Genomic DNA, 18,970 nt, shown 5'->3' with positions numbered 1-18,970 from the left:
ACTGAGAGTTTTTTTTAATAAACGAGAAAACAAATGATCCTGCACCGACTGGATGACGAGCAGCCTGTGAAAAGTTGTACCTGACAGACTAATCTCAGGGCTAAACGCTGATGGCATTCACAGCTACGTGCCCGACAGCGTTCACTGGCGCACACTTCTTGAAATACATTGAGGTCCGAGCCGCGCCATCTTTGGAAAACAGTGAACCCAATACTGAATGAAAGTTAATTTTCGTCGTTTATTCGAGCAGTACGCTGTATGGGGTGACCTCGTTTTATTTCCAGGTGAAGTGATTCCGCATTAGCCACGTCTTGGTGATGCATGTGTTTAGTCAATGTGTCTAAATGTAATGGTACACGTCAAGTAACGTTAGTAGAATCCCTCTTAACATATTGTCCGAGGCTCGTTGAACCTGCTAATGCTAACACCAGGCCTACCGTAATGGTGACGACCGTGTGTGTGTGTATGTATGTATGTGTGTGGAACCGAAATAGATACGTAAGCGCGAGTGTTTGCGCGCGAGCAGTTGTGATCGATAAGCTCAAACACGTTTCTTTGCGAGTTCCACAGGTCGCGTACAACTTAAAACGCGATGCTAATTCTCGGGAGCTAACCTAGCTAGTGGTGGAAAAACGAAACTAACATTAGCAGACGTTCGCTGTTTATAACCCAGCTGCCGTCGCAGCGGTACCGAACACACGTTGTGAAGATCCTTTACAACCAACACCTTTTATGATTTATTGTGCATTAAAAGGGTTTTCATTCGCATTTAAAGAATGAATTCATTATATTTAAGCAAAGCTAAAGTGTTCCTGTTTTTCTCACCTTTTAGGTATTTGATCAGTTGATGTGATCATGGGGATCAAAGTTCAGCGCACTCGGTGCTTTCTTGACATCGGCATCAGTAATGTACTCGGTAAGAAATACGTGTCTACTTCCTAATACATTCATTTAGTTGTCAGTTCAACCAGTTTGGTGGGAGGGGGCAGTTGTTTTAAAGAGGTTTTTATTTAGCCGTGTACTCATTCTGTGGGGATACATGGTGTGCTACTGTTGAGTTGTATAGTACACACATTTATTCTAATATTGAGTCTACCACCATTGAGATAGCTGGGGTGGGCAGAAGTGGTTCAGGCTGCATTGGTCTTAGCTAGATGGATGCAATAAACTGACCACTGAAGATAATTTCTCTCCATGACAAAGAAAACTAACAGTGCTTTTTCCTCTCAGTCGGCAGAGTTGTGGTTGAATTGTTTTCAGAGTTTGTTCCCAAAACATGTGAAAACTTCAGATGCCTCTGCACAGGTAAATATTTAAATTGAACACCCATCAAACAATTATGCCAGAAAAGATGTAACTTTCTTGCACAGTGTAATATTGATAACTGACTGGTTTAATGCAGGTGAAAAGGGTGTCGGCAAAGGAACTCTGAAACCCCTTCACTACAAAGGATGTGTGTTCCATCGAGTTGTAAAAGACTTTATGATTCAAGGAGGAGACTTCAGCGAAGGTGAGTTAATGCAGTTTGAATATAAAGATGTGAATGGTGCACTTATCTTAGAACACCTATGTATTTTAGGCCTGACGGTATAGTCAACACTGTAAGTCTCTCTGTTGATGGCATCACAGATGTTTGTACATGCTATATACAAATCCATGGCGTCACGTTGGCACCTAACGAACTCATCAAGAAATCTTAAGACCAACCTAACTAAATTTATTTGAATGACCAGCAATCGGCACCATTTTTATAACGCCATAAATCTCATTCCTGTAGTAGCTCCCTTCATCATGTTTGGTTCATTCTCTGTCAGGTAATGGAAAAGGAGGTGAATCCATCTATGGAGGCTTTTTTGAAGGTAAAGAGGCCACTATCAGAGCAGTCAGTTGTTATCCAAACCTAGGATGGCTTGAAGGTGACAATACAATATCATTCTGTTCCCCCAGATGAAAGCTTCACTGTTAAACACAACAAGAGCTACCTGCTGTCAATGGCAAATAGAGGCAAAGACACAAATGGATCACAGTTTTTCATGTAAGCCTTTTTCCTATATATTATCGATTTGATGCTTTATTAGTTCATTCGGTCCTAAGCCCTGAACATATTTTTGACCTTGATTGTCCTGCTGTACCACTTTAGAACAACAAAACCGTCACCACATCTGGATAGGTAAGTGCTGCTTAATTGGTCTGAAACTGATTGATTGCATTGTGCACGATATACACGGTATGTTTCACTGAGAGCAACATAGCTGAAGGATAACGCCACTGTATTTCCTCAGTGTCCATGTGGTTTTTGGTCATGTGATTTCTGGCCAAGATGTTGTTCAAACCATGGAAAACCAGAAAACTGATCCCAATAGTAGACCATATGCAGACGTGAAAGTTTTGAACTGTGGAGAACTCATCCAAAAGTTGAAAGGTTTGTTTCTATGAAGCATTTTCGATACTTTTAAAATGTATTTGAGATTTTCTGAGGCACTGCATCTAACGGTTAAAAATAAAATGTTGCAGCAAAAAAAGCAGAAAAAATAAAAGAGCGAGCCTCTTCCAGTTCCAGCAGTAGCTCCAGCGACTCTGAGAGCTCTTCAGAATCCTCCTCTGAATCTGAAGAATCGGAGAAGGAATCTAAGAAGAGGAAAAAGAAGGCGAAAAAGCTCAAAAAGAAACAGAAGAAGAAGAAGGAAAAGAAAAGGTACCTAATTTTATTGTCACATTTTCACTTTCTGCAGTGTACAGTACGCAAGTATCTTTATTCTGAGCTGCAATGCCTTCCTAGGTCAGAGGCGGAAAGTGCTGAAGAGAAAGAACAAGAAGAGTTGGTTACTTCTACTGTACGTCCTGAAGATATTCCAACCATCCCAGAGAATCGATTCCTCATGAGGAGAAGTCCCCAGGTGGTCCAGAATCCAAAAGAGGAGGCTGAAAGTTCTCAGCCGAATAGAGAGGAAAGGCCCAGAGAGAGGTGAGGGCGTTTTTATATTAGCTATGATTAATTCATAGCGTGCCCAAATACAAATGCCAGAGTGTCAGTAGCTTTCTATAGAATACTTTCATGTTTGCGTCCCCAAGTAAGGATTGTAGTTTTCAGGTGCAAAATCGCTGAACATTGCCTGAGCATGCAAAGAGTCAACAATATTATACGCTCCTTCTCCAATCTTCTCTCCCAGCACATCTCCACCTCCATGGATAGCGGTGTTATTGATAGCTTTTAGTTTCAGGAGGCTTCACGCCATTCGAATGCATGCTGGGCTTTTTAGGAAATAATTCCGAGGTTGGCCATGAAAGTGTTGTAAACTACCGGACCATCCCCTCAACTACGCTTGCTTTAAAAAAAAAAAAAAATGTCAACAAGCTCCTCACTTATTTCACACACATGGATGCTCATGTTAACCCAAAATGTCATGCCCTGCTTTTTCCCCCTCGTCTCCAGTTATGGCACAGGATATAATTCTCAGTCAAATCAAAAAAGACTGTTGATGACACGATCCGGAAGGAAGATAAAAGGCAGGGGTCCAAGGGTAGGTGGACTTCAGTGTAAATATTTCAACTAACATTTTGTCCACTTATGATATTAATATTATGACTAATGATATTAGAATATATCTTGTGGCTGTCATGAGGCACAATCTAATTTCACAATTTCTAAAACTTTTAATTGCAGAATTTTAATATTCCTGTCTTGACTGGTGTTGTTTCCAGTCTGTTTTAGAACATAAGTAAGTGGTTTGTCATTCCTCCCAACCAGCGCTATCGGACGCCGTCTCCGTCCGGAGATCGTTTTCAGCGCAGTGACACCCCTCCGCACTGGCGTCAGGAGATGCAGCGTCAAAGGATGAGGCCAGTCACTGGAGAGCGCTGGATTAAGGGTGACAAGTAAGATAACTTCACTTTCACTCATTATAGACTATGTAAAAGTACATATAAAACATTAAATAAATATAAGAAAACAAGACTAACATCTAAGAATGTTATGTACAATTTTAGAGTAGTTAGAATCCAAACTGGCTTAACTTTCCTTTAGTGTGCCGAGCAGTGATGAAATGTGTGACATGTAACGGCTGAAGCTTCCGGGGTGGGTACCTGAACTGTTCCCAGATTTAAGATGAAATGCAACGGCTATTGTGACGTGTTCTCAAAGTCAGATGTTTTCTGAGTGATGTATTAGCAGAACGTTATTGAACGTGTGACGTAGTTCCATAGAGTTGCCTGATGTCAGTAGTCGTGTTCTGTGGTTGACATTCACTCTGTTTCAACAGAGGGGACATGAACGAGGCCATGGATGACTCTGCTAAAGCTCCAAGAAGAGAGAGGCGGACCTCCGACACGAAGCATGACCACACAGCTGAGGGTAAAAAAGACAAGAAAAGTCGGTCACATCGATCCAAAAGCAAAGAGGAGGACGCGGTTGAGAAGGATGAGAAGCATAGCAAACACAAGGCGAAGAAAAGAGATAGATCTCAAAGCCGCAGCAAAAGCAGAGAGAAGAGTAGGCGCTCAAAAAGCAGAGAGAAGAGTAGGCGCTCAAAAAGCAGAGAGACGAGTCACAAGGACAAAAGTGATGACGGGAAAGGTCGCTCAAAGAGCAAAGACAAAAATGATGGTAAGAAAGAAAAGGAGTCTGAGTCGGAGCCCAATAAAGATAAAACTAAGGATCAGGACTCTGACAAAAAGCAGAAGGAAGACACCAAAGGAAGAAATGGTGAGAGCACTAGGGCGAAGTCCCAAAGTAAGGAAAAACCAACTGCCAAAGATGGCCGTAGATCAAGCAGCAGGGACAGGAGTGGACCTGCAGCGTCTAAAGACAAAGAAGAAAAACGCGAAAAAGACAGAGAGAGGGGCAGAGAGCGTAGCAGGAGTCAGGAAAGACGAAACAACAATGAAAGGGAGAATAAGAAGCGAGGGACATCCAGGGACAGGGAACATAGAACAAGAAGTCCATACAGGAATAAGTCGAGAGACTCTCACAGAGGCAGGCGCTCCAGGAGCAAGAGTAGTCGGAGAGACCGCAGCCGAGATCGATCCTCTTATAGAAAAGACAAGGACAGAGATTCTGCCAACCAGAGGAGAAGGAGAAGTAGGAGCAGCAGCTCTGAGAGCGATAGAGATGAGAAAAGGAAGAGTCCATATTCTAAACGGAGAGAAGCAAATCGCACCTCCAGGTCCAAAGACAGGAGAAGCCCGGCCAGACCAAGAGCTGATGGTACCAAGGGCAAAGACCGGAACAACAGCAGGAGAAATAAAAGCAGCTCTAGCTCAAGCTCTGACAGCGACTGAGCCTGTGATCAGACCCTAATCAATAGATCGGGAGTCCTGAAGTTTGTCCCCATTTTACCCCAACTACATGTGCAGCCTCAGCGCTCCACCTAGAGGAGACTTATCCACATTCCTCATTCAGTGCATACAGTCCCACGCCACGCTTGATCCAAAGCTGACATGACTGTACAAAGGTTATTTTCCAAACTGTTAAGTGACAATGTCCGCCTGTATCGTCATGCGAGCGTCGCGCTGCACTCTGCCGCTCCAGGGATTGTGGCTTTGGCCCATCCAGTGCAGTACACTGCTGATGTAGCCGAAGCCACACGGCAAGTTTGAGGAAGGATTTCCTCAGGATGCTTTCTCTTGAAATGAAAGACTCCTAAATTTGTCAAATGTCTGATTGTCAAATAATTTTTGCAACAATCAATTTGGAAGAGAAGACTTTTAGTTTCTTGCATGCGTATCTCTCTCGTTTGGAGCGTTATGTACATCCATGACCTTGTACTGTAATCCCGTTTGTTTGAAATGTTTTTCTATTAAAAAACAATGTCATGCTGCAAGTACAATATGAAATCAATTTGTATAAATTGTGTTTTGTGCAAGTTAATTTTAAGAACACTACTGCCATCTAGGATGAATTAAAAGGCTCAACTTTGAGTTTAATAAACTGTTTTATTATTCTCTAAATGCTTGCATAAACACAAGCCACTGGAGACCCACATTACATGGAGTCAACGGTGAACAAATAACTTCAGGAGGTTCTACATCGGACTGCTAACTTGTTGTCGTCCAGTGCCGGGTTCAGGGAACTGCAGTGGGGATTAATTGCTTGGTTTGGGTGAGTCCATTATTTTTCCGAAAGTTTTTTTGTGTTATTAATTTCAAACAACTCATGGATCTCACTCCAGCATGTATGAACTGTAGAGCATTCAGACTGAAACATTCAGAGAACATCGTCTCACACATTGCTCGACTTCATGTACCTCAGGAACACTCGTACATGTAACGCACCCTTGCAAAGGTATCTGTCAAAAGCCACTCCATATTAACTTAATAGTGTACTCTATATTAACTTAATAGTGTACTCTATATTAACTTAATAGTGTACTCTATATTAACTTAATAGTGTACTCTATATTAACTTTATAGTGTACTCCATATTAACTTAATAGTGTACTCCATATTAACTTAGTGTACTCTATATTAACTTAATAGTGTACTCGATATTAACTTAGTAGTGTTGTTACGAGATGTGCCGACGCTTCGAAGCGTGTGTCGAGTAATGGAGGGGGCGTTTCCTCGAAGCGCGTATCGAGGCTTGCTTCATTTAGGGGAGGAGCCAAAAATGATGACGTCCGAAGCCTCGCTGCCCCGCTGTACCACGTGACTGCTTCGGGAAGTGGTTCAGATATTGCTGGGAGGTTTGACAGCAATATAAACCCCTCAGGCTCCATTCAACATGTGGGTTGTTGGTTGAGAGTTTGGAGAGTTTAGAGAGAGAGATAGTTTGGAGAGTTAGGAGAGAAGGAGAGGTGATAAGATGGAACTGTTGAGAAACTTATTTATGAATAAAAATGAATAAAATGTCCCTTGTCCTGTACATCACTGTCCAAGCATATTCAGTCCCCTCTTCCTAGTTACACACACACACGTTCACTGTCCTCATATCATATGATACTACCATTTTGGGAACATTTACACACACAGAATACATTAAAAATATATTTTATTATGCACATATGTGATAATGTATGTACAGAAATGATTTGGTCATACATTTTTGAAATTCAGTCATTCCCAACAGCCATAACAGACACAACAATGATGTGGTTCAGATACAGCTGCCTGTGATTATGCACTTGGCCAGTAGGTGGTGTCGTGAGCACATGAAGCTTCGGGAAATGAACCCTTTCTCGAACCAATTGGCTGAAGTGGTTCGATGCCTCATGAGGCTTCATCTCACCATCACTACTTAATAGTGTACTCCATATTAACTTAATAGTGTACTCTATATTAACTTAATATTAACTTAATAGTGTACTCCATATTAACTTAATAGTGTACTCTGAAACTAATTAGGAGGTAGACAACCTTCACCTCGACCTCTGGGGTAGGCTACAATGACGATGCATGAATCACAATCAAAGCCCCAATTTACTTTTCCTTTACACAAGACACTACTGAGTATCTTTTAGGAACAGAGTCGTGAGTGATTTAAGACACCGCCTCTGTCAGAACACCATGTGGATTTTATTCAACCTTTGAACCCAGATTTGCCAGCCGGGCCTGACCTAGGACCACGTAAACCCAAGTCTCCTCTTTGCCTCCAGAATATCGTCGGCCTCATTTAACTCTTTGATGTTCTGCGTGGCACCAGAGACATAAGTGGGCAGTTGAGCGTCGGTGAGGTCCTGAACGAGGTAGGTCGGCCTGACCCCACGAGAAACCGGACCGTGCCCTCCTCCGATCCCTTCCGCCGCGGCTTTGCAAAGTGAGAACACGTTTCGCCGAGCCTCTGTCGCTGCACCGATGACGTGCTGTGAATACTGTTGGAACTGGTTTTCGTCTTCAGCGATGAGCTCTGCGTTCTTCTCTTCGAACCCGCGTTGCTCTCTTGTCAGCTGCTGATGCCTGGCACTCTTTTCAGCCTAAATGCGAAGGATGAAAGAAAAAAATAACCACCGCCCAATCAGAATTGCTCATTTCCCCCCCAGTGATGTGGCGGAGACAGCTTCATCATTACCATCTGGGTGACATTGAAGTCTTGTATTTTTCTCCCATCTTCTTTCCTCCTCCGAGCCTTCACTTGTTGTTTCTCAGAGAATATTCGATCGGCCTCCTTCTTGGCCTGAAGCGTGTCTCGGGTGTTCTGCTCCGTCGATCTGTCCCTCTGCTCCTTTTCTTGCTTCTGATGAAACACAGTGGGTGTGTCGCAGGTGGAAGAACATTGTGTTAGCTGTGGGACAAATCGCCACGGCGATAAGCGGCTGCGGTGACATTGTGTCTCGCAGGTTCAGTATCTGAACTCGTCTCACCAAGAGTTCTCTGTGTGCAGCTATGGACTCCAACACCGCGGCCTTCTTCTCCTCCTCCTCCCACTGCCGTTGCGCCTCTCTCACTTCCTGCTCAGCAGCAGCCTTGTTGATCCTCTGCTCCTCTCGGCCGGTTCGACCCTGCTGTGTGTCGGCCAGCTTCCTCGTGACCGTCTCTCTTTGTGTTTGAGCCTCTCTGAGGAACAAATCAAAAAATACTCACGAGTGTGACCGTGGTGATGATTCACCACTGTGTGTTCAAGATGCTGTGTATTAGAAGCTGGGATGAAGGGTGATGACATGTATTGTTTCGCCGGGCCTTACCTGAACAATTCCTTTTCTTTCTCTTTCCGTAACTTCATCATTTTTTGTTTCGCAGAGAGGAAAAGTTTCCTCTGCTCCTCTTCCGCCTCCTGTTTTTGTGCATCTGTCGCTCTTATGAGGGCCTTATTGGTGACGTGTTCCTGTAGATGATATAGTACACTGACTTTACAGGAGGACGCTCGTGTGTTGTAAAACATGACTAACAATAGCAGTTAACCTGCTCTGTTGAGGTCCTACCGTGTGAGCGTGCACCATGTATCTCTTCATCTCTGCTTGCCTTTCTTCCTCCATTCTTTGCTCCAACTGGTGGAGCTGTTGAAGGCGTTGGGTTTCCTCTCCGTCCTTCTGGTTCTCGCTCTTCTGCCGCTCTCTCACTCGCTCACTTTCCTCGACCCTACAGAGAAGGAAACGCTTCACTCGAGCCATCTCTGATTCTCATTTGAAATCCCTCACAACCAGGAGCGGTTGAGTCGCAAAATAGGACGTTAAATGATAAATGTTTTTCAATACACTCGATAAAATACAACAGTAATAACATATCCTTGAAATGTCTATAATTCCAGTGCTTCTGCAGCGTGTTGTTGGGGAAGTTGTGAGACTTACTGTTCTTGTAGGTCCTCTGCAAGAGCCTGGGCCCTGAGCTTTTTCTGAAGGACTTTCTCCTCCTCCTTTCTCGAGGCTTCATCCTCTCTGGTCTTCATCGTATCCAGTAATTCTTTGTCGACATCTTTAGAGGCTTTCTTGATTCTTTCTTTCAGTTCAATCTGTGCCTCCCTCTCCGTCAGTACCTCCGTCACTAAGAGGGCACGCTGTGGAAGTAGCGGTAATCATTTATTATCCCCAAACATCAACGTAGGTATAAAGCCAAACATGTACGTGTGACAATCTTTCTGGAGCGACACCAACGTGTAATCCTTTGACCCGGTCCGTCTGATAGAACAGCTGACTTTGGGCTTTTTCATTGGCCTCTTTCCGCTGCTGCTCCTGATACTGGGCCTCTTCTTGATCAGTCACTTTCCTTTTCTCCTCTTCCATCTCCTCCCGGATCTTCTTTGCCTCTAGTTTTATTTGCCTTTGACCCTTTTATAAATGTAAACATAAAGCGTGTAAACCTTTTGCATGCTTCTTCGTACTATTCCTCACAGCAGAACACCGTGCTTTCATCACGCACAGCCTCACAAGCACATCTGAATGTAATACAACTAATAAAAGGCAACTTACAGAGATGGTATTGGGCCACAGCTTCACCACCTCTTGGGATTGCAAATGCAAAGCCTCCCTCTGTTTTGCTGTCGCTCTCATTCGCTCCTTGTCTCTGTTAACCTGGTTCAGCTCATCTTGGATCCTCCGCCATTCACTCTTGCTTAAAACGGTGACTTGTTGGAGGTCTGGTGGCTGCGTCATCCTGCTGCCTTCCTCGGTTCTGGACGCTTTTTCTTTTTTTTTTCAAGAAAAAAGGAGGAAAGTAGTGTGAGAAGACACTGCATTTAGAACACATGTTATTTGAGAGGACTTTGTGGACAAAATAAATATGCATCCTATAATCTGGAGAAAAGCTTTTACAGTCTTCACTACCCAAGTTCCAGTACATATTCTGTAATTAGACATAGGACTGAATAGCAGACATCGTAGCAAACAAACTTAGTTTGGGATCAAGTGCGAGGCAATGTCTTTTGACATCAGCACTTTTTGGTCCTTACCTGAGATAATTTTGATCAGGTATACCCTCTGATAACCAATGCAGATAATCAGATTATGTGCATCTATCATGCTGCTGTTATGTGGAGTCAACTTTTTTTAATTATCAGTTCATGGTTTGTTTGTTTTAACAAGTTTTATGCAACACATTTAATGCAGGTCCAAACACATATATGCAAAACTTCTAATAAAAATGCTTATGCTTGATTCAGATATTTTCTCCCACGAAATACATTTTTATTTGACTATTTCGACACAAAGAAAATTAAATAGATTTTAAAATGTAATGAAGGGATTCGGTATGTTGGTTGGTGGTCATTTTGAGGAAGGTTTCTCAGGGAGATTTCTACTCCGTGTTTTATAAATAAATGGAAAAATAAAAAATACTTTACAGTAATACAGAAAGAAAGCTCTTGTCTTTTGAAAGTGGCTACACGTGTGAAGTGTTTTTAGATCCACTCTTAAATTATTCTGAATCCTGTAGTAAACGTCACAAGATGTAAAGCCTGTTGTCGCCATTAAAGACTGTATATTGTCTATGACTGCTCCCCTGAGCTGAGCTCTTCAGTAAAGGTTATAAACGTTCTCACCTCTCTTACTGGAGCCATGCTGGACCACCGACGCCATTTTTACTCGATATATATTACCGAGTTATTCAATTTAAAAGTAATATTGTAATTAAAACAGCTGACAAACGTTGCTCTCTTTTCTCTGTTACACACAGCTGTGTCAGGTTGCTCATTTGTTATGTTGTATCCAGGCAACGCCCGAGCCATCTGAAGCGTTCCCGCTGATGGCCGACAGGGGGCGCTGTGTTCCCACACCGGAACACCACGTGACTCGATGGCAGCAATCTGAGCAAAAATGTTGCCCTTTTTGTGGTGAGCCTTTTAAACGTTTACTTTAATGGTTAACGATTACATCGTTTGAATTGGATAAGGTGATTCTTTGCCAGGCTTCTGCATACCAATATAATTAAACTCGTTTTATATAAAGTGGACAGTCCAAAATATTAGAGTGTCATGTGCAGCCCACACAGTCAGGTGATAAACAGCATCTGATAAATTAAAGTAAGAAAAAATGTGCTTGCCTGATCAACTCTTAAACGAAGAAAATAACTATCTTTAAGGACAATATTTATTCTATGGAAGATTAAATGGATTTCAACAAAACGACCTACTTTATATTTCATCTCACTAACTTGATATAAACCAACAAAGTGTGAGTTTATGGTGTTTACTTATGCTGTATCAAAACGTGACATTACCAGTTGCATATATGGTTCTTTTTCTTTGTCAAAGGTACTTGACTTCACTGACATATTTCCATTTTATGCTTCATAATACTTTTATATCATTGTACTTCAGAGATGAATATGGTACTTTCTACTCAAGTACAGCCATATTACTCTTATAGAGCTTATAAAATACACATTGCTTTCTGAAAACTACATACAGTCAGTAAAATGAAAACATTAAAATGCTGTTTGCATGTTAATGCACAAGTAATACAAATACACTATTAGATTACATATTAATATATATATGCATTTCCAGGATAAAAAATACTTATATTATTTTATATATTCTGCAATTGTAATTTTTGGTTGCACGCTTGCAGTGTGTAACGTTGTGATGTTGATATATTTCCTACATCTGAATACTCAAACTGGTCTCAGTATTCGTTTCAGTAAACTGGTCTCCATCGTGAAGGGGCCTCCTCTTGAGTTACGTCAGACCAGGAGACGCACGAGAGGCGGGTTTACTTTGAAAGGGGCCGTCTTTAATCCGAGAGAAGCATTCAAAAGCAGCAGAGGGAAAGCGACCCACTGTGTCCATCAACCCACGGAGACAGCAGCCAGCAGCCCAGTGAGGAAACCCCGAAGATGGCGCCCATCTCCATCCAGACCGTGTTGATCAGTGAAAGTGTGGACCCTCGCTGCAAGAAGGTTCTGGAGGAAAATGGCATCCGAGTCACGGAAAAACCGAACATGACAAGAGATGAATTAATGGCGGAGATCAAGGTGAAGTTGGCACTCGAGTGTTGCGTAACCGCTTTCACGTGCACGGGGTTCGTCGTGCGCAGCCGGTTTTAAATCCTGTCCAAAGAAAAAGTTTAGTCGATGGAGCGTTTTAATGTATTGTGTTTATTTTTCCCACTGTGCTTGTCTCGGGTAAATAATATAACATAACATTGCGAATGAAGTCGCGTCTGTGTTTAACATTACAAAGTGTAATGTGCAACGTGTGCACTTTGTTACGTACAGCACCCGTACGTGTATTTGCCTGTTCATGACGTGACAATTGAATGTGCTTAGCACCGCCCCCCCCCCCCCCCCCCCAGGAGGCTGATGCAACTCATCCCAGACTTTACTGGGGCTCCCACTTCGTCTCTCTGGGTGCAGCCGAGTGCTTCTCATCCTCATGGCAGAAACAAATCTGTGCCTCTGTACAAGTTAAATGAGGACAAATGGGTTGCAGTGGAAATGTACAATATGAACCCGAAATGAAGCCATTGAACATATAACTCTAGACCAGAGTGGACACTATCACTGTTTCTCAGTCGACAGACTACTTTGACACTGAGACTGAACCAAAAGCTGGCCTGAAAATGTGCAAAGACCAGTGTGTGTTGGGTGTTGTAATGCTCACCAAGGCGCTGGTTCGAGGCGATATTCAAACACACATTTTCATTTCATTTAAAAGCCAGTGAGCAAAGCAAGTCACCAGCTCAAAAAAAAAAAAAGAAAAAAGAGCATGCAACACAACAAAACCTGCAAACCTTAAAGGACATAGACCGGTGATTCTACACAGGAAAGAGAACCAGATTACGATCATCGTCGACCCATTGATGCATGGAGACAGACTGTTTGAAAGCCATGCGAGACAGACACAGATGAGGCTTGAGACAGATGAGGGATCAGGACCTTTGTGAGGAGGATCAACTGAAAAGGAAAGGAAGGGGGAACTGAAAGTTCTGGAAAAAAAAATATTGAAAAAACCCACTCAAAAAAAGCTGGCGCTTAAGATGGAAATCAGTGTTTGGGTCACTGCACTGAGTCAGAGTCTGTTGTTAATATGTGAAACATGTGAAATCAAAAGCATCGACTGTTCTGACTGACTTTCATTTGAAAGAAGACAACACACAACAACAGAATACAGAACAGATTAGATAAGAGATTTAAGGAATAAGAGAAGCAATAAAGCATGCAATAGAAAAAGAGAAAGGGATTATTATTATATTATTATATATTTTTTTTTGAACTTGGAGTGTATGTGTGAGAGTTTGTGCAATGTTAATTGTTGAAAATTAAATTACTGATATTAATGTTGTGGTATATATTTCATCTGATCTGGGCTGAGAGCAGGTTTGTGTGGCATGCGCATACATAAAAGATGATGTTGTGCGTGCATGATGTATGATGTGATTTTTTTGCAGTAACAAAAAAAAAAGGCTCTTTAGTCTGACTAGTTGGCCACCCCTGCGCTAGACCATTGGGCAGTTTTTGATTACTACATCTTATGAGTTTATTTTTCTTTGTTCAAGTGCACAAAAGCATTATTAGGCTCCAACAGCTGCTTAAAAGATCATAAGATGAGAAGAATGACAAAGAAGCTTTTGCACCATAATAGTAATAGTACACACATCTCCACACTCGAAAAGCTGATATGGTTTTAAAAATACTTTGTATAAATAAAGGCCGTAACATCCCTCGCACAGATCTGGCTTTGTTCGCAGCCCACGGTCAGCTGTCGTCAAGCTATTGAATTCATTCACACTTGAAAAAACACGTCTGCTATCATGCAGGCTTTTGGTTTCGTCCATTTGCTTTCAAACCACAAACCAACCACAGCGGAGTCCGGCACTGGAAGCGGACCAAGTCCTTTTCAGGCTCAGTCTGCTTGTTTCATCGCCAGCATTTTTCACATTCGCCCCAAACAAACACAACTAACCACGAAAGACAAGTTGGTCACTCTGTGTTTGTGATAACATGAGTAAACGCACATTTATTTAACTATGATATATATTTCATCTGAAACACCATACAAACACAATCAGTACTACTAAAAATAAACCCAATGCTTTTCTCACCGTGCCAGGACTACGATGGCCTTGTGGTTCGATCTGCAACGAAGGTAACCGCTGAAGTCATCAATGCTGCTCATAATCTGAAAATCATTGGGAGAGCTGGAACTGGTGTGGACAATGTGGATGTTGACTCTGCCACCAAAAAGGGTATTATTGTCATGAAGTAAGTTCCCAGTCCGTGCACACATTATAATTGTGCACTTCCAATACTAATAGGACTGTCCATTAACCGGAGACTGTTTTCTCCAGCACACCCAGCGGCAACACGATCAGTGCCGCCGAGCTGACATGTGCTCTGCTGATGAGCCTCTCGAGGTGAGATGAGCAATTGTGCACCGTTTTTTAATTTTGCATTGAAGTACCGTACAAGTATCATTTCATTCTGCTTCCAGAAATGTGCCTCAAGCTGCGATGTCGATGAAACAAGGGAACTGGGATCGCAAAAAGGTGAGCATGGATTTTAGTTTGGCCGTGTTTGCGGTTAGCACACAAAGCGATTACTGTTGCATGGTCGACTCCATTGTTCAGCCGAACGGCACTAATCAGGTGTGACACTTGGACTGGGTCATAGTTTAGTTTCTACTTCTGCAGTTCATGGGTGCAGAGCTGTACGGCAAAGTGCTCGGAATAGTTGGACTTGGAAGAATAGGAAAGGAAGTCGCCTCAAGAATGCAATCATTTGGCATGAGGGTAAGTAAAGAGATCATACGTGTCGAGACGAGTCTCGTTTCTCAGTGGTTAATTTCACTTTGATAATGTGGTCATTAGATTAAACACGCGAGATACGGTTTGCTTTTCTTTCTCTTCGTAGACAATCGGCTACGACCCGATCACTCCTCCTGCGGTGACCGCGGGCTGGGGGGTCGAGCAGATGTCTCTGGAGCAGCTGTGGCCCCAGTGTGACTACATCACTGTGCACACGCCCCTCATGCCCTCTACTGTCGGTGAGTTTCACACGCAGCCGTCATCAGTTGTGCCGGAGGAGAATTGTAGGATTGCTTTTTCAATTGTCCATTTTCCTACCCAAGGTCTGCTCTGTGATGAAACGTTTGCGAAGTGCAAGAAGGGAGTGAAGGTTGTGAACTGTGCACGAGGGGGGATCATCGACGAGGCGGCTCTCCTGCGAGCGTTGGAGTCCGGACAGTGCGGGGGAGCAGGGCTCGATGTCTTTGTTGAGGCGAGATCATTGGATAACATCATTATGATTTCCATGATCGCTCATTAGTTTAAATAAAGGTGTTGCAGCATACGTCTTACTTTGTGTTTGTGTTGTACACAGGAGCCTCCTAAGAACCGCCCATTGATCGACCATGCCAATGTCATCAGCTGTCCTCACCTGGGAGCCAGTACGAAGGAGGCTCAGGCTCGCTGCGGGGAGGACATCGCTCTGCAGATTGTGGACATGGTGAAAGGCAAGAATCTGGTTGGAGCTGTAAGTTCTTTATAGCTTTTCAGGGAAACTCCAGTCATTTTGTGCTGCACATCCATAAAGTTGGGGAACCTCACAAGAGAGTAATTGAGAATATATATTTTTTGAAGTGCTCAAAGTCAATGCACCAGTTCCATAACGTATGTTCCTTTAACTTTACGATCGTTCTGCAACTCTTGACACTGGTTGAGTTGTCGATCGGAGTCGAAGCTTTACTTCAATCACATAACGGGGTTTGAACTAGATTTATTTTTGGCGCAGTATGTCAGGCGAGCTCTGTTCTGTGTCCAGGAAGCTTACCATGGCATTGCCAGTCCACAAGTATATTACAAATAAATGCATGTAGTTTGATGCACTTAGTTTAAGCTTTAGAATATGTGATGCGTGCAATCATACAATACTTGCTAAAGGGACCTGATGCCATTATTAACTATAGTTATTTGGGTTAAGCTGAACAGACTGACTTCAAGACAAACATTTGATTGATGATTTATTTAAGGAGCTTTATGTGAAAAGTTTGACAAGCTGTCATGCACTAGTTTATATTATGCTTTGGGAAATGTACAATTCGGGCATCCTAACGTTAGAATTACCTTAAATTACAAATTAAATGCATTCCTATGTCAAATCCTATATTCGGCTAAATTTTTTGCGTTGTCAACAATTTATCTTGGACTCGGCATTCATTACCATGTGTTTCGTACTGTGTAATTCAGGGTGTTTTCATGATTTGGATCAGCCATCTTTCAGGATGCGTTGGCAGATTAAAAACTTCAGGTATGAAGTTGGAACAGTGTATCTCACCACAAGTTCCATGAGTAGCGATTCCGGCGCTTTCTCTCATAACAAATGATGCTCCTCAGCCAGTGAGGTTTGCCACGTTCTACAAAATACCCATTAAGATTTTTACAGTCACTGGTTATACGACCAAACTCGAAAGAAAGTGACTCATTTGATTTGAAATGGATATAGCTCCCGGAAGAGGGTCACGGTGGGTCGAGAAGAAACTGCAAAGTCTCAAAATGGTGAACTACATATTTTTTCCACTTGTATGATTGTATTTAGTTAACAAAATAACTCTGATTCCATGTTTCTTTCTTCTTGTGGAGGTAAATGCACCGGTTTTGGCCAGCACATTCTCCCAGGATTCTCACCAGCTGATCAAACTCGGAGAAGCCGTCGGAGCTGTGCTGCAGTCCTGCACTGCTTCAAAGAAACCGCTTAAACATGTCCAAATCACGACTCAAGGTAAAGCTACTGTCTACACTACTGGTCCAACCAGTTAGTTTAAGCGGAAGAGGGGCCCGTAATAGGAAGTTGATGTTGAAACGGTTGTTTTCTCCCCCTGGTGGTATGCTTGGGAAAGCAATTGTATTATGAAGATGCACTTTTTGCAGTTTTTCTAAATTCCAATTTTTTGCTTGAATGTTTGACTTCCCTCCACGTGCTGTTTTCCTCAAACCAGGGGATTGCCTGAAGTCCTCCACTGGTTACATGACTTCATCAGTCCTGGTTGGACTGCTGGACCAGGAACCTGGCTGTTGCCCAAACCTCATCAACGTACTGAGCCTCGCCAAGGAGTCTGGAATTGCGGTAAAACATGATCTCATTCATGTGAATGTCGCATGGCAATGGCGTGGTGCGCGTCTTTAGAAAATAAACTTTTGATACTGATTATTCAGGTAAATCAGACCCACTGTGCGTCTGACGAGGCTGCCAGTGGAGTGTGTAAGGTGGAGATCGTGGTAGATGGCTGCAGCTACAAAGCCAGTGGTTCTGTTCAAGGTGGCGTGCCGGTCCTGCTTGAGCTGGACGACAGTGTGTTCAGACAGCCGGTCTCTCTCACTGGAAATCTGCTGTTCTTCAAGGCCTCCCAAAGTCCTCAGCTCCTGTCCTCAGTGGCTGGTAAGAAACATACATTTTCAAAGTATGCATTGCCCTTTAATGTTCATGGAAAATAAGGTTAGAAGAGGGACAACGCTTATGGCTACCACTAGTTTGTCTTTGTAATAACAATCTGGATGGATCTCAAGCAGGGCAAACATGTGTGACATGTCAAGTGATCATAGAAAGTTTCACCTACATAAAGCTTTTAATATAAACAAACACTTCAATATTCTTTGAGCTTTCATGATTACGTAATGAATCTAACTATGCCCAGGCTATATGTCTAGAATAATCTGCATAATATCCTGCACAAAAGTTATCTTGTTGCTAATCATTGAATCAAAATTCAATGAATTCCACCTAGAATTAAGTATCCAAAAAGTAATTACATTTGTGTGTTTTGATTTTTTTTCAGTGGAATTATGTAGTGTGTTTGTGATGCTGACAGATGGTGTTGACTAAATGTATCTAACATTAAAGCAACTAGGGAGCTTTAGGGTTCAAGTGCTAAATGGTGAGGGTAATTTTGCAGTAAATTTTGAATTCCTTGAGTCAAAATAACACATGCATTGCTGTCGGCAAGGCCACATCTTTAAACTAGATTTGTTTATTTCTCCAATTTTTTTAATTATATATTTCAGACTTTAAATTTGGCTGTAAGCTGGTCCTAAATTGTGACTTCCAATAACTAAGTAGATGTGTTTGTCTTGCTTTAAAATCACACTGACTGTCTCGTCTGTTCTGTTTAGGACTGCTGGCCTCAGAGGGAGTGGAGATCGAGTCCTTCAGTGCTCCCGCAGCCCGCTCTGGGGATCTGTGGTATTGCGTGGGGGTGTCCTCTCTCCCACGAGACCTCAGTGCTTTGAAGCCTTTAGTGAAGGAGGCTGCACAGGTCACCATTTAGATGACGGCAGCAATGCTATACCTCTTTACAGTGTCTAATATAATTGATCCGTCTTAGTGTTTACAACTAACAATTTACAAGTTGAACATTTGCAGTTTAAACTTGTATTTTGATAACATTCCAGTGTTTTAGATGCTTTACATCCACTTTGTTGAAATACAAATAAATGCACGGTCATGTGCCTATAAGTTTGCTTTTTTCATTTTTTATAAAGCAGAGGTGCAAATTAAAGTAGACTTACTAAGTCACTGCAAGAACTATTCTATTGTAAGTGTTTTTATTCAGTGAACTTCACACTTTAACTTTTTGTATTTTAAAGGGGAGGTATTACACCAAGTGCCAGTCTAG

At 42.4% G+C, this 18,970-nt stretch overlaps 3 protein-coding genes across 3 annotated transcripts; 2 read left to right on the top strand and 1 right to left on the bottom strand.

Annotated features, from left to right (window-relative positions):
- Positions 1-170: 170 nt before the first annotated feature.
- ppig (peptidylprolyl isomerase G (cyclophilin G)) lies at positions 171-5,916 on the top strand. The gene is made up of 13 exons (XM_056436612.1): positions 171-284; positions 833-916; positions 1,231-1,305; positions 1,403-1,510; positions 1,815-1,859; positions 1,948-2,035; positions 2,141-2,170; positions 2,283-2,422; positions 2,515-2,695; positions 2,780-2,965; positions 3,434-3,521; positions 3,749-3,876; positions 4,260-5,916. Exons 2-13 carry the CDS (start codon positions 856-858, stop codon positions 5,275-5,277), a joined length of 2,148 nt encoding a protein of 715 aa, XP_056292587.1. The 5' UTR covers positions 171-284; positions 833-855; the 3' UTR covers positions 5,278-5,916.
- Positions 5,917-7,094: 1,178 nt separating this feature from the next.
- On the bottom strand, positions 7,095-10,122 carry cfap210 (cilia and flagella associated protein 210). The gene is made up of 8 exons (XM_056435068.1): positions 9,837-10,122; positions 9,522-9,695; positions 9,219-9,424; positions 8,853-9,009; positions 8,616-8,755; positions 8,295-8,487; positions 8,003-8,167; positions 7,095-7,907 (listed from the first exon to the last, which is right to left on the bottom strand). The coding sequence occupies exons 1-8, from the start codon at positions 10,017-10,019 to the stop codon at positions 7,551-7,553; spliced, it is 1,575 nt and encodes a 524-aa protein (XP_056291043.1). The 5' UTR covers positions 10,020-10,122; the 3' UTR covers positions 7,095-7,550.
- Positions 10,123-12,134: 2,012 nt separating this feature from the next.
- Positions 12,135-18,814, top strand: phgdh (phosphoglycerate dehydrogenase). Its single transcript, XM_056435159.1, has 12 exons — positions 12,135-12,336; positions 14,414-14,565; positions 14,652-14,717; positions 14,795-14,849; positions 14,994-15,092; positions 15,214-15,346; positions 15,431-15,579; positions 15,682-15,834; positions 16,941-17,079; positions 17,297-17,424; positions 17,514-17,736; positions 18,468-18,814. The coding sequence occupies exons 1-12, from the start codon at positions 12,199-12,201 to the stop codon at positions 18,620-18,622; spliced, it is 1,590 nt and encodes a 529-aa protein (XP_056291134.1). The 5' UTR covers positions 12,135-12,198; the 3' UTR covers positions 18,623-18,814.
- The last annotated feature ends 156 nt before the right edge of the window (positions 18,815-18,970 follow it).

The sequence above is a fragment of the Pseudoliparis swirei genome, chromosome 2 (assembly GCF_029220125.1).
Source record: "Pseudoliparis swirei isolate HS2019 ecotype Mariana Trench chromosome 2, NWPU_hadal_v1, whole genome shotgun sequence".
Taxonomy (NCBI): Eukaryota; Metazoa; Chordata; class Actinopteri; order Perciformes; family Liparidae; genus Pseudoliparis; species Pseudoliparis swirei.
Note: the sequence above shows the minus strand (reverse complement) of the source record. Positions and strands in the feature narration are given on the sequence as shown.

What these genes read in the sequence shown, in the direction of transcription:
- cfap210 (XM_056435068.1), bottom strand. Translation starts at nt 10,019, where the DNA reads ATGACGCAGCCACCAGACCTCCAACAAGTCACCGTTTTAAGCAAGAGT. An exon ending in ACCGGGTCAAAGGATTACAC is followed by an intron (nt 9,425 to 9,521) that starts GTTGGTGTCGCT and finishes CTACTTCCACAG; the next exon opens with CGTGCCCTCTTAGTGACGGA. An exon ending in AAAGAAAAGGAATTGTTCAG is followed by an intron (nt 8,488 to 8,615) that starts GTAAGGCCCGGC and finishes TTTGTTCCTCAG; the next exon opens with AGAGGCTCAAACACAAAGAG.
- phgdh (XM_056435159.1), top strand. Translation starts at nt 12,199, where the DNA reads ATGGCGCCCATCTCCATCCAGACCGTGTTGATCAGTGAAAGTGTGGAC. An exon ending in AATTAATGGCGGAGATCAAG is followed by an intron (nt 12,337 to 14,413) that starts GTGAAGTTGGCA and finishes TCACCGTGCCAG; the next exon opens with GACTACGATGGCCTTGTGGT. An exon ending in GGCTCGATGTCTTTGTTGAG is followed by an intron (nt 15,580 to 15,681) that starts GCGAGATCATTG and finishes TGTTGTACACAG; the next exon opens with GAGCCTCCTAAGAACCGCCC.
- ppig (XM_056436612.1), top strand. Translation starts at nt 856, where the DNA reads ATGGGGATCAAAGTTCAGCGCACTCGGTGCTTTCTTGACATCGGCATC. An exon ending in AGGAGGAGACTTCAGCGAAG is followed by an intron (nt 1,511 to 1,814) that starts GTGAGTTAATGC and finishes ATTCTCTGTCAG; the next exon opens with GTAATGGAAAAGGAGGTGAA. An exon ending in GAGGAAAGGCCCAGAGAGAG is followed by an intron (nt 2,966 to 3,433) that starts GTGAGGGCGTTT and finishes CCTCGTCTCCAG; the next exon opens with TTATGGCACAGGATATAATT.